We start from the raw sequence: 16,114 nt of genomic DNA on the forward strand, positions 1-16,114 counted from the left end.
ATCTGATCTTGCATCTTCTATCGTACGAGTACAATCATATTGATTGGCTTGAGATTTGATATCTCTGATAGGCAAGATATAAAAAGTAATCACAAACACCTTCGTCTCATCGTTTGTGATTTCATAACATCTTGTTTCGCTACCATATGATTAAGATTGTTGTGAGGTGATTGATTAATCTAGGCTATTCTTCGAGAATATAAGACCGAAATATCAATCGGTTCCTGTTCACCTTGATTATTATCAAAAGACGGAACAAAACCTTTAGAGTTTATCTGTGGAAGACAGATTGATCCTTTGATAGACTTGTTTGTGGGAGACAGATTTGTTTATTGTCAAGGCCTGTGATTTTGGGTCGTAGCAACTCTTAGTTGTGGGTGATATCAGCTAAGGGAATCAAGTGCGCAGTATCCTGCTGGGATCAGAGGCGTAAGAGCATAACTATACCTTGGATCAGTGAGAGATTGATTGGGGTTTAACTACAGTCCAGTCCGAAGTTAGCTTGGAGTAGGCTAGTGTCTGTAGCAGCTTAATACAGTGTGTGTTCAATATGGACTAGGTCCCTGGGTTTTTCTGCATTTGCGGTTTCCTCGTTAACAAAATTTCTGGTGTCTATGTTATTTCAATTTCCGCATTATATTGTTTTATCTTTATAATTAAAATAATACAAGTTGTGCGTTAGATCAATCAATTGGAGATTCCGACCTAACAGTTGTTGATTAATATTGATTGATCCTTGGATAGTGGTCTTTGGTACCATCCAAGTTATCTCTCTTTAATTAAGACTCGCAGTTTGCTTGAGTAAGATTAAATCGAGAGATTGAGATATTAACTCCTTGAGATACTTTTACCTAGATTGAGTTTGACTGTCTAGTTGATTCTCTAGAAAGTGTTTCGGAGTTTGTCCATACAGATTGCTAAGAGAAATATTGGGTGGTGGTGTTAGACCCCCACTTTTTCAATTGGTATCAGAGCAGGCAAACACGTTCAAGACCTCAAAAGTCTGTGTTTGTAGCGATCTGACTCTATGGACAATAGTAGTATCTCTAATAAATGCGTCGCCAGAAATAAAAGTTCTGTCTCATCTATTTCTATTAAAGAGAAAGATTCTCCAATCTCGAATATAGATGAACCCTGTGTTCTGACAAGATAGACAAACATTGACCTGTGTGGTTCCGATTACCCTTCAAAAGAGACCTTCTCTATCAATGAACGAGAAACAACTGAAGAGAGTGAATCGGTTCTAAATCTTGCTAGAATCCAAGCTGATAGATTTAATCAGTTGAAACACCATGTCAATGTTCTTCTTGGTGTAATAAGAGACTACAAATTCAAGGAAAATACTGAAGATCATTCTTCACGTATGACTCTCGAGGCTAGCCTAAAAAAGGATGCCTTGGAAATTGAACATCGCTTGAGTAAAATCTCTATTCAAGGATGCTCTAAGAAGTCAAATAAACCAAGTACTTCTGCTACCACTGAAAAACATTCCTAAACCATAAGTAATATCAGAATCCCTTCCTGTAAGAAATGATGTGATTGTGTGTTCCTCTAATAAAGGAATCTCCACACCACATGGAAGGAAGAAGTCTCCTAACAATGGTTGTAAAACTGTTTCTCCTGATCACCTCCTTGATCAGAAAGTATGCCTCTTTTGTAATTCAAAAGGACATGATGAACGAGATAGAAAATCCAGGTTGAATGACAAATCTTTGATCTTCTTAAACACACCTTATATTTGATTCTTAAAGGTGTAACTGACATTCGCATGTCTAAACCAATTGGCTTTAGTACTCGCCCTGTGTTCTATACCTGGAAGGTCAGTTCAAGATGTTCCTCAAATGTTCAAAGGAGAGACAGTATTCCTAAATCAGTTTATCAAAGAAGAGTTCATAAATCTTCTTATGATATAAAGGAAAATGATGTTGTTCTCGATGTGAAAAAGGAACCAGAAGAAAGAAGCAAAGATGGCGAAGACAATCTAAAAATGATAATCGAAGGTTATAAAGAGATCATCAACAGGTTATCAAATTTCCCTGGTCGAGCTACTTCAGGTAAAAATAAAAACTATGCATCTTATTTTGATGATAGTAAATTTAATGATAACTTTTCACATCATAATCGTTTTTCCTCAAGACTTTTGAAAAAGATAGTCAACCGTAATCTACGGTCGTTTTATGAGATCAAGGCTCATACTTTTGCTAATTAATCACAAGATGGAATCTCATTCACAAAAATCCTGGTTGTGTGAGATATAATCAGGTATACTTGATGGCAAAATGTTTTTTGATTCTCTAAGCTATTCTCTTACCGTCTTTAGCTGGAGTATCAATCACAAACATTCTTGCATAAGTATTTTTTGTGCTTTGTTTTATTCTTTTAGGTAATGTTGTACTCGAACGGGTACCTGTTCTGGCCCGAGTCAACGGTTCTAAGAAACCCTAAAAACCCTTCCCCAAGAATAAATATCCGACCTCTTGGTTACAAGTCACGTACGTGTACTCCAGGTTGGATTTTGGGTTTTCAAGAATGTCTTCTTCCTCATCTTGCTACGGTGGTTTTGCAAAAGGATTCCTTGACAAAGATATTGTTGTTGAATCTAAGAGGAAGAGAAAAATTGTAGATGAAGGTCATCCTAATGCTTCATGTTTCTTTGCCTATGATCATGAAGATGCTGAGAAGAATGATATGATTTCTGCTGAAGTTGTTCATGACTTTCTTAAGTACTTTGGGGAAGCAAAACAACAGCTCGTTGTTACCCTAAAAGGTCTTGATAAGTTGAAAACTAAGTTGGAAAAGGTTGTCTCTGACCTTGGTCTCATAAAACATCAAATCAATGATCTTCGCAAAGAGAATCATCTCTCCGAGGATACAATGGTAGTTGTTGATCACAAGCTCAAAGACCCTATCACTCGTGAGGATCCTGAACCGTCCATATGATATTAGTTCGTGTTCGGGCATAACAATGAAGTTTTTTTTTTCTTTAGCTTGTTGCCTAGTATGTCTTCTTTTTGGCTTAGTTGGAAGAATAACTAGTGCTTGAATAACAATGATTGTGACTACACGTAGCTATTATTTTTCATCTTCTTGTTATTTTTTTTAGGTTTTTGGTTTCTAAAAATATTTGGAGGATGATGTTTTTGTATTATTAATCCTTATGATTTGTTATATTGCAATTTGTTATGAGATATGTATGTTTGCGTCCGTGAACTTGAAGGTCCCATATTTTGTCAAAAGTAAAGTCGTTTGTGATCGGTATTCACGTACTGGTAAAAAAATGAATAGCCTTTTGACAAGTACAAAAGTTAAGCCTATATTGTCAATTATTTGATGGAAGATAGGATAAAATCTTTTGTTTTCAAGGATTATGTCTATTAATATTGTTATGAATATAATGATGGAAGATAGAATGAATCCTTGTTATTCCACAGTAAAGATATTTATTGATCCATATCCTATGTATTACTGTGAGGCTCCGTAATGTGTCTTATGTTGAGCACGATACAACGAAGTTGATTATTTTGTGATTGACTTTGTTGGTTGTTCCGTGAGGTATGTTATGTCAAGCATTTTGAACTAAATTAATCATCTCTTTTGGTTATTTAGTTATTGCTCCATAAGTTCTCTTATGTCGAGCAAAACAATTGACAATTAAATTGATTACTTTTGTGATTAGTTTGATTGTGTATTGCAATTAGATTAATTACGGGTTCTCTTTTGATTAGTCTAGTTGAGTCTTCATGTATTCCATAAGCCTTTGTGTTGAGTATATGAAAGACTATCCTAATCATTATCTAATGATTGTTAGTCATATGTTCTGTAAGTTTTCTTATGCTGAACATAATCAATTAAGTTGATCACCTTGTGTGTTTAATTTGATTGCATATTGCGATTAAATTAATTATGGGTTTACTTGTGATTAACTTGATTGAGTTTTTGGATATAGGAAATCATTCTCATGGTTTTTGGTGTCCAATAAAATCCTTATTTTCTTTTGAAATTAAGGTCGCTCTTGTTGTTCTTTCGGGAATGACATCAAATGGGGGAGAGTTCTTTTGAACTTGTGCTTAATTGCCATATCTTTGTGGGGAGTGCGGCTGTGGAATATTAGAGGGGTTATCTTGTATCTTTAAACTCCTTGATGAATGTTATTAGCTTCGGCTATATGATTGCATCTAAATTAGATGGTATGTATTTTTTTTAGTCATGAAATGTCTCTTACGGAAATTTTATTATGATCCCGTTCTTGTACCTTTGCCAATTTTATTGACAAAAAGGGGGAGAATTAATATGTAATTCACACTACAAATACATATGGTTTTCGGATCATTATGTAAGAGGGAGTGATTTCCATGTGAGATGGAGTATTGACTAAGGGGGAGTGGTACATATCACCATAGTATTATTGTTGAAGTTGTGATACAATTGGACTTTGACACTGTGTAATAATACTATGACACTGTATAACAATGATCGAGACCGATGCTTTCTCATTGTTATAGCTACGGATCTTCAACAACGGTGATACTAAACTTACAACCTTTGGAATCATTGGAGTACTTGGAAGTGACGAAGATTTCGAGGAATGTTGAAGATTAGACTATGGAATAGGATCCAGTAAAGTTTCTTTATCTTTTTTGTATTCCATATGTATTGATAGTTTTGTCACTAAAATTGACAAAGGGGGAGATTGTTAGAGCATTGCTCGGTCGATCTCGCATGGCTATCTCAAGCATGTTTGTCAATGTTAGTGATCAAAACTATAAGTCTTGATTTCTAGTCTATTATAGCTAAGTCTCGGACTAGGATATAAAAGTGTAGTTGATCTCAAAGACTTCATGGCGATTCATCATACAAGAAGAAGAAATACTCAAGGAACCGATGGAACTTCTAGACAAAAAGGTATGTGAAGACTTGAACTTATCTGTCACTCAAAAGTCTATCTACTCTATCTCCTACTCTTTGATACAAGAAGTCGTATGCTATATATATAGACTTGGATTATACACATTTGGTATTTCGAGCCGAGTATACCTCACATATCTATATCTCGAAATATGTGTTGGTAAGATTTTCGCTTCGATCAAGTTTATCTTTACCTAGTGACGAAAGTCATGATATGTGTCAATCACTTTGAAAATTGCTTTGACGAGAAATGGTGTAACAACTGTATAACTTCCTCTAAGAATGTTTCAATGATTGAAATGAGAGTTTACATTACATAACCAATGGTGGACATAAACATTGTTGTGTAAGCACATTTATGTATAAGTCCTATTCCTTGAACCAAAGTTTGCAAACTTTGTTGATCAAGAGAAACCAGAGAATGCCGTGAGCCAAGTCCGCGAACTCAGTCCGCAAATTTCCGAACTTCTCATCCCGAGAAATTCTGCTGGAGTTGACGAACTAGCTGCGTCCGCGAACCGGCGGGAAGTCTTTGCCGAGATTTTCTGCTGGAGTTTGTAAACTCTACCGGTTGCTTAAGTCCGCGGACCTAGTCTGCGAACTTGAAAAAGATTATATATATGAAGATGATTTCTGAACTTAAACTTATAAAGACTAAGGAATGCAGTTTGCAAACCGTGGCTATAAAAGTTCATGAACCGATTCGAGTGAATCAAATCATCTTTGCTTCAATTGTGTCTTGTGTATTACATGAGATTTCCTTGCAATTGAACAACTCTCTTAACTAGTTCATTTGAGTCATTTGAACTAGTTATGGTGAAGAAGAACATGGTTGATATGAAATGTTCATATGTCTAACGTTTTGGTTGACTATTATTGAACCAACAATACACACGTTTGGGTACGGTAACAAACCTAGAGGCGTGTAGTTCAAGTGTGTATACCAAGCTAAGTTTTCGATCTAACGGTTGAGAAATATTAGCTTGAATCTAAATCAGGTTTTCATCTAACGGTGGATATTGTTTTCTTTATAACCAAGGCAAAACCCTGATTTGAAAGACTATATATAAGAGACATCTAGTATTGTGCAAAATTAATCCCCACACCTTACGTGTGATACTAGTTTGCATACTAGAGTCGATTCTCGTTCAACCCTATGGTTTTATTTTCTCAAACCGGGTTAAACGACTTAAAGACTTCATTGGGATTGTGAAGCCAGACCGATACTACTTTTATCGTAGTTGTGTGATCTGATCTTGCATCTTCTATCGTACGAGTACAATCATATTGATTGGCTTGAGATTTGATATCTCCGATAGGCAATATATAAAAATTAATCACAAACACCTTCGTCTCATCGTTTGTGATTCCATAACATCTTGTTTCGCTACCATACGATTAAGATTGTTGTGAGGTGATTGATTAATCTAGGCTGTTCTTCGGGAATATAAGACCGGATTATCAATTGGTTCCTGTTCACCTTGATTATTATCAAAATACGGAACAAAACCTTTAGAGTTTATCTGTGGAAGACAGATTGATCCTTTGATAGACTTGTCTGTGGGAGACACATATGTTTATTGTCAAAGCCTGCGATTTTGGGTCGTAGCAACTCTTAGTTATGGGTGAGATCAGCTAAGGGAATCAAGTGCGTAGTATCCTGCTGGGATCAGAGGCGTAGGAGCATAACTATACCTTGGATCAGTGGGAGATTGATTGGGGTTCAACTACAGTCCAGTCTGAAGTTAGCTTGGAGTAGGCTAGTGTCTGTAGCGGCACTGTGTGTTCAATCTGGACTAGGTCCCGGGGGTTTTCTGCATTTGCGGTTTCCTCGTTAACAAAATTTCTGGTGTCTGTGTTATTTCAATTTCCACATTTAATGTTTTATCTTTATAATTGAAATAATACAGGTTGTTCGTTAGATCAATCAATTGGAGAGTCCGACCTAACGGTTGTTGATTGATATTGATTGATCCTTGGATATTGGTCTTTGGTACCATCCAAGTTATCTCTCTTTAATTAAGACTCGCAGTTTGCTTGAGTAAGATTAAATCGAGAGATTGAGATATTAAATCCTTGAGATACTTTTACCTAGATTGAGTCTGAATGTCTAGTTGATTCTCTATAAAGTGTTTCGGAGTTTGTCCATACAGATTGCTATGCGAAATATTGGGTGGTGTTGTTAGATCCCCGCTTTTTCAAGTATGCATACACGTTTGCATACTTAAATTTCAGTTAAAATCTAGGGAAATAAGTATGCATACCTGTTTGCATACTGAAAATCCGTGTGTATACCCGTTTGCGTACTTGCTTGTCTCCGATATTCGATAAAAAGCTTGTTTTGGCCACAACTTCTTCGTCCGAACTCGGAATGACCTCATTATTTTTGCATTATTTTTCTCTTTCAATTCTCTTCAATATGGTGATGAGAAATCCTGAATTTGAATGAGTTAAGCTTGATATTTGACCTCTCTCTTGATTTTGAGCGTTTTGGTCCTTTTCGTCGCACTTTTTTCCACTTTTCTTGGACTTGGACACTTGGATACCTGGAATACTTCTCTTTTTAGCACTTTTTAGAACTTTGTAGCTCCTTTTTGGATGATTCACCTAATAGAGGCAAATAAGAGAAAACAAGAGTAATAATACGAAAATGTGCAAGAATAATAGCTAAAACAAGTATGGAATGGACACTAAAATCATATGAATTATGCACTTATCAAATTCCCCCACACTTAGCTTTTGCTAGTCCTCGAGAAAACTAAATAAAACTAATCCTAAATATAACAACTCCATGTCGTTGAGAAAATGGTTGCACTTAGCTAATGCAACATACCTTTAAACCCCTAGGTGTTCCTAGTGGACGAGTTATAGTCTCGTGAGGGTTTACAAGAGGTATACCCACAAAACCTACTCCAATTTCTTGTCTTGGAAGAACCACTAAAGATAGACACAAAGCAGAAAGCCAAATAATTAGCTTGCATATGTTCTTTAGCTGCAAACATCCCACATACTTCCAATCATCACACATAAGCAATTACTTACATGTGACGTTCAACCAGATTGCAAAACTCTACTAAGGATTTCAATACATATGGATTACAAAATAAATAAAAACTTTGTAGCTTCTCATCCAAATGCTTGATCTCCTTGGCATTTTCAACAAGACTCGAAATCTTCGTCACTTCCAAGTACTCCATGATTCTAAACGTGTTCAACTCAGCATCATAGTTGTTGAAGATCCGTAGCGATAACAATGAGAAAACAAGTGCTCTCAATCATTGTTATATAGTGTCATAGTATTATTATACAACATCAAAGTTCAATTGTATCACAACTTTGACAACAATACTACGGTGGTATGTATCACTCCCTCTTAGTCAATACTTCATCTCAACATGAAAACCACTCCCCCTTACATAATGATCCGTGAACCAAATGTATTTATAATATGAAACTACATATTAATTCTCCCCCTTTTTGTCAATATAAATTAGGCAACAACATTTTTTTTAATAAAAAAGTAAAGAAAAAAATAAATACAATTTTCTTTTTGGGCCTAAACACAATTTTCCCCTCTTTTAACTTAACCTAGGCCCATCTTCATCTCTCTCTTTGCGTTAACCAGTCTCTCTCTCGACTCTAATGGTAGGCGGCAACACAAAGAAGGAAACGAGGCGAAGCACAAAATCTTGAGAGTCTGGGAAATACTAAATAGGTCAGAAAATTCTAAGTAGGTCATCCATCATATCATCTCCACCACCACCAGCGCAGCCGTCTCCGTCCTTAGTAGTAGTAAAAGAATCAGTTAGAGATGGTGAAGTCATACCTAAGATATGAACCAGCTGCATCATTTGGAGTTGTAGCATCGAATGATTCAAATATTAGTTATGATAGTAGCGGTAAACATCTTTTATCACCAGCTCTTGAAAAAGTTGGTGTTTGGAATGTTAGACAAGGGGTTTGTGTTAAAACCCTTGCTTTATTATCTACTTCTTCTCGCGGCGGTCCTTCTCTTGCTGTTACTTCTATTGCTTCAACCACTACTTTTCAGGTAATATGAATTTCTCAAACCCTTTTTTTTTGGGTACTGAAATTTTGTTTATGTTTGGAGTTTTTTTTTCATGGATTTATGAGTTTGAGGATTTTTTTTTAGGTAGCTGTTGGTTATGCAGATGGGAGTGTAAGAATATGGGATTGTAATACTGGAACTTGTGAGACTACATTGAATGGTCATAAAGGTGCAGTTAGTGCACTTAGGTATGATAATTCTGGGTCTAATCTTGCTTCCGGAGGTAAAGATAATGATATTGTTTTGTGGGATGTTGTTGGTGATGAGACGACTGGACGCTTTCGTCTTCTGGGTCATCGTGATCAGGTTTACTTTCTGACATTTTAATCTTTGCAACATTGTAGTTTTGATTATTTATTTTTGTGAAAGTTGAGTGTTTATGGGTTGTTGTTGTTGGGTATTTGTGTTAATATAGGTTACAGATGTTGTTTTCTTGGATAATGATAAAAAGCTTGTCAGTTCATCCAAGGACAAATTTATGAGGTTATGGGATCTTGAGACGAAATATTGCATGCAAATAATTAGTGGTCATCATAGTGAGATTTGGTCTATTGATGTTGATTCGGAAGAAAGATATTTGGTCACTGGATCAGCAGACCCAGAACTTCGTATTTATACAATTAAGCATGAGTCAGCTGGTGAGTTGCAGGGAAGTGATAACTCTGGCGCTGAAAGCAAATGGGAAGTATTGAAGCTCTTTGGTGAAATTCAGCGACAAAACAAGGATAGGGTAGGAACTGTAAGATTTGATAAGTCGGGAGATTTACTCGCTTGTCAAGTTGCAGGGAAGATGGTAGAGATATTCCGGGTTTTGGATGAAGCTGAAGCCAAACGCAAGGCTAAAAGGAGAGTTCATCGCAAGAAAGAGAAGAAGGGAAAATCAGCTACCAGGTCAGCTGAAAATGGAGATACCGTTTCCTTACCTGGAGAGGAGAGCGCAGCTCTTGTTGTTACTGTTACAGATGTATTTAAGCTTCTGCAGACATTGCGTACCAGCAAGAAGATTTGCTCCATTTCTTTCTCCCCGGTCAAACCAAAGAGTGGACTGGCAACATTAGCACTGTCCCTAAATAATAATCTGTTAGAGGTACATTCTATTGAAACTGAAACCACGACAAAGACATATTCTGTTGAACTTCCTGGGCACCGATCTGATGTTAGAAGTGTTACACTGAGCTCAGACAATACTCTATTAATGTCAACTAGTCACAATGCCATAAAGATTTGGAACCCAAGTACTGGTTCTTGCCTTCGAACAATTGACTCTGGGTACGGGCTCTGTGGTTCATTTGTTCCTGGCAACAGGTTTGCTCTTGTTGGAACCAAGGAAGGTAAATTGGAAATTATAGATGTTGGGAGTGGTACTTGCATAGAAGTAGTAGAAGCTCATGGTGGTTCTGTCCGGTCAATTGCAACACTTCCAGATGGAAGTGGGTTTGTGACGGGAAGTGCAGATCACGATGTTAAGTTCTGGGAATATGTGCTTCCACAGAAACCCAACCAAGTAGGTTTTCACATTCACATTCCCAATCTCTATACTATTTTCTTTTCTTTCTGTTACTTAATTAATAAGTGCAGTGCATTAACAAGAGTTATAGAAGGGATAGGGTGAAAGCCCGTAATGGAAAACTAATTTGGTTGTCGGATATTTTTCATAATACTAGCACCTTCCCAACTTTTATGGGAAGCACTCATAATTTCCAGCAACGGCCTGCCCAGTCCTTGAGCACTACTGAAAACTGAATGATACGGCCTTTTCTAGTTAATTAGGGGTTCCTTTTCTTTGTTTTGCATGATTTTCTACCACTTTCCAAGCTTGTTGGATTTTAGAATTGCTGGATCCTTCTTTCATGTGTAATTTGTTTTGCAGGGTTCTAAGCACCTTTCAGTGACCAATGACAGGACTTTGAAAATGAACGATGATGCCCTGTGGGTTGCTATCAGTCCTGATTCTAAATATATTGCAGTCGCCTTGTTGGATTGCACAATCAAGGTCAGTGTTTTTCTTTTCTTTTCATTTTTCTTACATAATTTATTGAACCTTTTGAATTGTTCAGTAAGAGTGAGATTTTTTTTTTAAAACCTCCTTTTGATTCTTTGAACAATATTGCAGGTCCATTTTATGGATACCCTCAAATTTTTTCTTTCCCTTTACGGCCACAAACTGCCTGTTCTCTGTATGGATATTTCATCGGACAATGCTTTGATGGTTAGCGGTTCTGCAGACAAAAATCTTAAAATTTGGGGTTTGGATTTTGGTGATTGTCACAAATCAATTTTTGCTCATGCTGACAGGTCCATATTGCTTTCCTTAAAGATTGATTGTAGATTTTATGGAAGATTATGAAACATTAGTATTTTTTTCTTATAGTTGTATTTTAATTGCAGTGTTATGGCAGTGAAATTTGTTGACAACACCCATTATATGTTTAGCGTGGGGAAAGATCGTGTTGTAAAATATTGGGATGCTGATAAGTTCGAGCTACTTTTAACTCTTGAGGGTCATCATGCAGAGATTTGGTGTCTCGCAGTTAGCAGTCTTGGTGATTTTATAGTCACTGGATCTCATGATCGATCTATACGGCGGTGGGATCGTACTGAAGAGCCCTTCTTCATTGAGGTATCATCTTATGCATGTTGATGTGCTTTAAACCTAGTCCCTTTATCATGTTGACTTTATTGTTCCACCTTTGGACAACAACAAAATGACAAATCTAGTATTTTAGACTGTTACCTAATGTGTATGTCTTGCTTGAATGGACATTTTGGATATGCAGGAAGAGAAAGAAAAAAGGTTGGATGAGATGTTTGAAGCTGACGTTGATAGTTCATTTGAGAGTAGGTATGCACTTAAAGCAGAGGTTCCAGAAGATGGAGTTGTGGGTGTGGCTGGGAAGAAGACTAAAGAAACACTAACTGCAACTGACGCAATAATTGATGCGCTAGACATAGCGGAAGTGGAGTTACAACGCATGGATGAACACAAGGTGTTTAAATAATTTTTTTGTTCGAGTCGGTATCATTCAGTAGTTCAGGTCTTTACCTTTAATCTGCACTGTTAATATGCATCCTACTTGCGCCTAGAGGGAGGGGGTTACCGTCATTGCAATTATTTGCTTAATTTTTATTTCTGGTGGAGTCATGTTCGTCATGTTCTATAGCTCTCTTTTTTTTGGTAAATATTACATGTTTTATTGCTTTACGTCACTGATGGCTCTCTTTTGTAAATCTCTAGGCGGAGAAAGCAGGTGGAAAGTTTCAGCCAAATATTATAATGCTTGGACTCTCGCCATCTGACTACGTTCTCCGTTCACTTTCCAATGTTCCCACAAATGACCTGGAGCAAACTCTAATGGTACATGTGTATGCTGTCTTTGTGCATGTGTTTGCTGATGAGTCTCAGATACATTCTATTATTTTTGGTGGAACTGATTCTTTCTGCATGCAGTTAGATATGGTAGAAGGTGTGCATGCTTTATAAATATGAGAATACCTATTTTTTCTTTGCAGGCCTTACCCTTCTCAGATGCCTTGAAGCTGCTGGTTTACCTGAAGGATTGGGCTTCCAAACCTGATAAGGTATGAATCAGACGCATTTACTGCAATGACCCATGCATAGTGTGTGTATATTTAAAGGACAGCCTTCTGTTCTTGACGAACTGCAATAACTTTTAATATACTGACTCGGGTAGGCAATTCTACTTGGTCTTCGTTGAGCTTTCTGAGATGATCAAGTTCCAATATGAGTTTTATATAAGTGTGCAGTACCTAGACAAGCACTTGCCACATTTTTGTTCAAATGTTTTACACTTGCTTTTCCCATATGATTGCTTTCTTTTTTATCTGTTCATGTTGCCTGAAACAGGCACGGCTGCTGTTAATTAACACTCAATTTTTTTTTACAGGTAGAGCTGGTAAGTCGAGTTAATACAGTGCTCTTGCAGACACATCATAATCAATTAATTTCCACTCCGGCTGCTAGACCAATCATGACAAGCCTCAGTGACGTTCTATATCCAACTGTAAAGGTATGCGTATATTTGTTTGTGCAAAAATGTAATTGTGGACTCCTTTTTTAGATGTACAAACTTCCGTTGTCATTGATTTTTTTTGCTCGATAACTCATTTATTGATAATTTCAGTCCTATGAGTTGTGCAGTCTACTTTCTTTTTCTCTATAAATCATTTGACAGAAATGGGTATAGTTTATACAGTTGGTTAGTAACATTAAATTGTCCCACTGCTTCTTTCAGCAATTTAAGGAAGTCCTTGGTTTCAACCTTGCTGCATTGGATCATATAAAGGTGTGCTAAACAACTACAGGTTAATTTTTTGTTTAATTTGATGGAAGTCATAAATTCTGATACCATAATTGGTTGTTCCAGCAAATTATGTCTTCAAGGTCAGATGCCCCCTTCCGAGATGCTAAGAAAAGGTTACTAGAAGTCCGCTCACACCAAACAAAGCGTCTGGCAGCCAGAACTCCTGCAAAAGAAGAAAGGCAAAAGAAGAAGCAGAAGTCCTCAGGTGCAGGAGCTTGATCTTGTGGTGAATAATAGATCGTTAACAGACAGGGTCAAGGCCAGTAGAAGGCACCTGCAAATTGGGCGATGGCTCGGTAATTTATTTGGAATGTTGACTTATCAGAGATGGTTGTTGAGCCCCATCAAGGTCTCAACAAGCGAAGAAAGAAGCTTAGTTGATTGCTACACCATCTGCCAAAGTAGTTTACTCATGGCACCTAAGCGATTCAGGTTACAAATTTTGTCCTACACTATCTGCCATCGATTTTGAATCTAGTTTGTAGATTAAAACAACCATGTTTTCGAGTTGAGATAATAAAACTGTGTTATTCTTGGCTATAAGCCTCCATGGAAGACAAGTATTTCCTTGGATTGAGACAGACGGCAATGGAAGACGTTATTTATATTTGTCACGTTGGATGGTTATTGAGGCTGCATAAACTGAGACCTGTTTCATTAACAGTTTTAGAAAGTGAGTGCAGCCAACATTCTGGCTGCAACTACTGGAAGAAGGGCATTGGTTATCTATATTCCTTGCTCAAATTGGAAATATGGAAAAGAGTGATTTAATGCATTGGTCCTGAAGCATATGTTGTTTTTTGGATTTGGCTGCTTAATATTCCTTCCTCAAATTTGATGGAAATAGGGAAACAAGTGAATTAATGCATTGGTCCTGAAGCATATGTGCATGATTAAAGATGACATGATCAAAGAAACAAAGGTAGAGAAATGATTACATCGAAAATCACTTTCTATTGCGATCAAAAAAACATAAGACTACATGTTTGTCAACATCTTCACGGTGTGTTAGCGCAAAACTTCATACTTTGCTGCTCGATCCTTCCTGCAATACATCAAGTGTATTGTTATTTTCATATACTAAAAGAAACTAGACACTGTGCAGTGGTCAACTGAACCATGATCCAAGAAAAAAACAGGTATACAACTAAAGACCATGGAGTTCACAACCATATAATTCAAAATCTCATTAACATGAGATACAAGGACATACCCGAACTGTGGAGCTTAATTCCATCAAAATTAATGAATAAACAAGAGATTTGATTGAAGTACATACCTCGTGCGACACTGTTTTACAATTTTTTGTCTTTCTTAGTTGGCAAAGACATTCAACCTTACTTGAGCAGTAACATCAGGGTGAAGCTTCAGCTCTGCAATGTATTCTCCTGTTTCACGAATCTCTGGAATAGAAACCATGCGTTTGTCTACATCTCTGCGGATGAAAAGTAGTAAGGGTGCTCAGTGACAGCTGATAAAAACAAGTTAAGGCTAGGAAGGGTGCATAGTAGGCTAATGTCCATGGCAGAACCCAACTGGACACACATTTGTTTGTTTTTTTGAGAAGTGATGTTCAAGTCAAAGTGCAAAACTAAAAGTAGGAAACGAAGTTCCGCATAATATACCTCTGAAGTTGCGCCTTAATAATGTCCACTAGATCTTGAGGAGTAACACTGAATAAATAGAATCACAAATTAGATACAATATAGTAACATACTAAAGAAAACCAAACAAAAGCTTCACCCCACTCACCTTCCGAAGATTAATTTTCCTTTACCACCCTTGCGCTTCACTTTGAAAGCCCCAACAGTTTCAAAAATCTTAGCAAGCTGCTCTGCCTCTTCTTTTACCTGCATAGTAACACCATAACTATAACCCATTCATATCCATGCCATTAACATTTACAAAGAGCACAGTTCATGAATTACCCGTTTTTTCTCGGCTTCGATTCGCTCCTCTTCCATTCGCATTTCCCTGGTAAGAAAAACCATTAAAATGTGAGACTCACCCATTACAAACCCTAATTATAGCCAAATTAGTGGCAATTGAAGAGTATATCTAGAACATTTGAAGATATGGTTTACTTAAAGGAAAACAAAAACATACTTGAGAAGAACTGGAGTGACAATTGAGGCTTTCCCCGTAGGATGAAGAAAATTTCTGTAAAATCCTGCCTTAACATCAAGAAGTTGTCCCTTCTTTCCCAGCTCTGCTACATCTTCCTTCAAAATTATCTACCAAAAAAAAAGGAAAAAGAAAGAAACCCAGAATTAAATTCCCTAAACTTAGAAAAACCCTAAAATTCCTTCAAGACGTTCTCAATGTCATCTTACTTTACGTATTTTCAAGGCTTTCTTCTGAGCCACAATTAACATTCCATTACTAGTCTTTTCTGACATCTTCATTGTTTCATTTGTGTTTCCGTTGAATCTTTGCATCCAAGAAGATGAACTCCATGAAAGTGCTGTTGCTGTTGACGCCATTTCTCAAGTCTCAAACTCTTCCCCCTGTTTCTTCTTCTTTATCCCCTTATCTTGAAAAATTGTTGAACCCTTGTAACGTTTAGTTGCGGGCCGATACTTAAAGTCTGCGACCTTTCTTTCTATGATAATTACTCTACTGCCCTCACTCTTCTTCTGGTTTCTTGTGGCTTTTGCGGTGAAGCTCTGGTGTGTCTCTCTTTGCACACAGCCGGCCAGGTAGGAAAAACTATGGATTTGCTGGGTGCTTTGCTGTTTGTACACTACCGGACTATGGCGAAGAAAACGAATGCTTTTATCCTTCTATTTAATGTTCAATGTATATTTTCAAACCGCAG

The 16,114-nt window shown here is 37.0% G+C and overlaps 2 protein-coding genes across 2 annotated transcripts; one reads left to right on the forward strand and one right to left on the reverse strand.

Moving 5' to 3' along the window:
* The first annotated feature begins 8,518 nt into the window (after positions 1 to 8,518).
* Positions 8,519 to 13,910, forward strand: LOC113298703 (WD repeat-containing protein 3-like). The gene is made up of 12 exons (XM_026547514.1): positions 8,519 to 8,956; positions 9,059 to 9,280; positions 9,390 to 10,478; positions 10,845 to 10,967; positions 11,088 to 11,269; positions 11,363 to 11,594; positions 11,752 to 11,961; positions 12,210 to 12,329; positions 12,485 to 12,553; positions 12,880 to 13,002; positions 13,228 to 13,278; positions 13,360 to 13,910. The coding sequence occupies exons 1-12, from the start codon at positions 8,717 to 8,719 to the stop codon at positions 13,513 to 13,515; spliced, it is 2,817 nt and encodes a 938-aa protein (XP_026403299.1). The 5' UTR covers positions 8,519 to 8,716; the 3' UTR covers positions 13,516 to 13,910.
* Positions 13,911 to 14,101: 191 nt separating this feature from the next.
* On the reverse strand, positions 14,102 to 15,852 carry LOC113298705 (50S ribosomal protein L9, chloroplastic-like). The gene is made up of 7 exons (XM_026547517.1): positions 15,630 to 15,852; positions 15,403 to 15,530; positions 15,225 to 15,270; positions 15,049 to 15,146; positions 14,922 to 14,969; positions 14,576 to 14,731; positions 14,102 to 14,341 (listed from the first exon to the last, which is right to left on the reverse strand). Exons 1-6 carry the CDS (start codon positions 15,777 to 15,779, stop codon positions 14,611 to 14,613), a joined length of 591 nt encoding a protein of 196 aa, XP_026403302.1. The 5' UTR covers positions 15,780 to 15,852; the 3' UTR covers positions 14,102 to 14,341; positions 14,576 to 14,610.
* Positions 15,853 to 16,114: the final 262 nt, after the last annotated feature.

This window comes from Papaver somniferum, chromosome 7 (assembly GCF_003573695.1).
Source record: "Papaver somniferum cultivar HN1 chromosome 7, ASM357369v1, whole genome shotgun sequence".
NCBI classification, from domain to species: Eukaryota; Viridiplantae; Streptophyta; class Magnoliopsida; order Ranunculales; family Papaveraceae; genus Papaver; species Papaver somniferum.

Excerpts from the sequence above, each read along its gene's own strand:
- LOC113298703 (XM_026547514.1), top strand. The coding sequence starts at position 8,717 with ATGGTGAAGTCATACCTAAGATATGAACCAGCTGCATCATTTGGAGTT. Across the intron at positions 10,479-10,844 it reads TTCCACAGAAACCCAACCAA|GGTTCTAAGCACCTTTCAGT; the intron begins GTAGGTTTTCAC and ends TTTGTTTTGCAG. Across the intron at positions 13,003-13,227 it reads TTCTATATCCAACTGTAAAG|CAATTTAAGGAAGTCCTTGG; the intron begins GTATGCGTATAT and ends TGCTTCTTTCAG.
- LOC113298705 (XM_026547517.1), bottom strand. The coding sequence starts at position 15,779 with ATGGCGTCAACAGCAACAGCACTTTCATGGAGTTCATCTTCTTGGATG. Across the intron at positions 15,147-15,224 it reads TCGAAGCCGAGAAAAAACGG|GTAAAAGAAGAGGCAGAGCA; the intron begins GTAATTCATGAA and ends GTTACTATGCAG. Across the intron at positions 14,732-14,921 it reads ATTAAGGCGCAACTTCAGAG|AGATGTAGACAAACGCATGG; the intron begins GTATATTATGCG and ends TTTCATCCGCAG.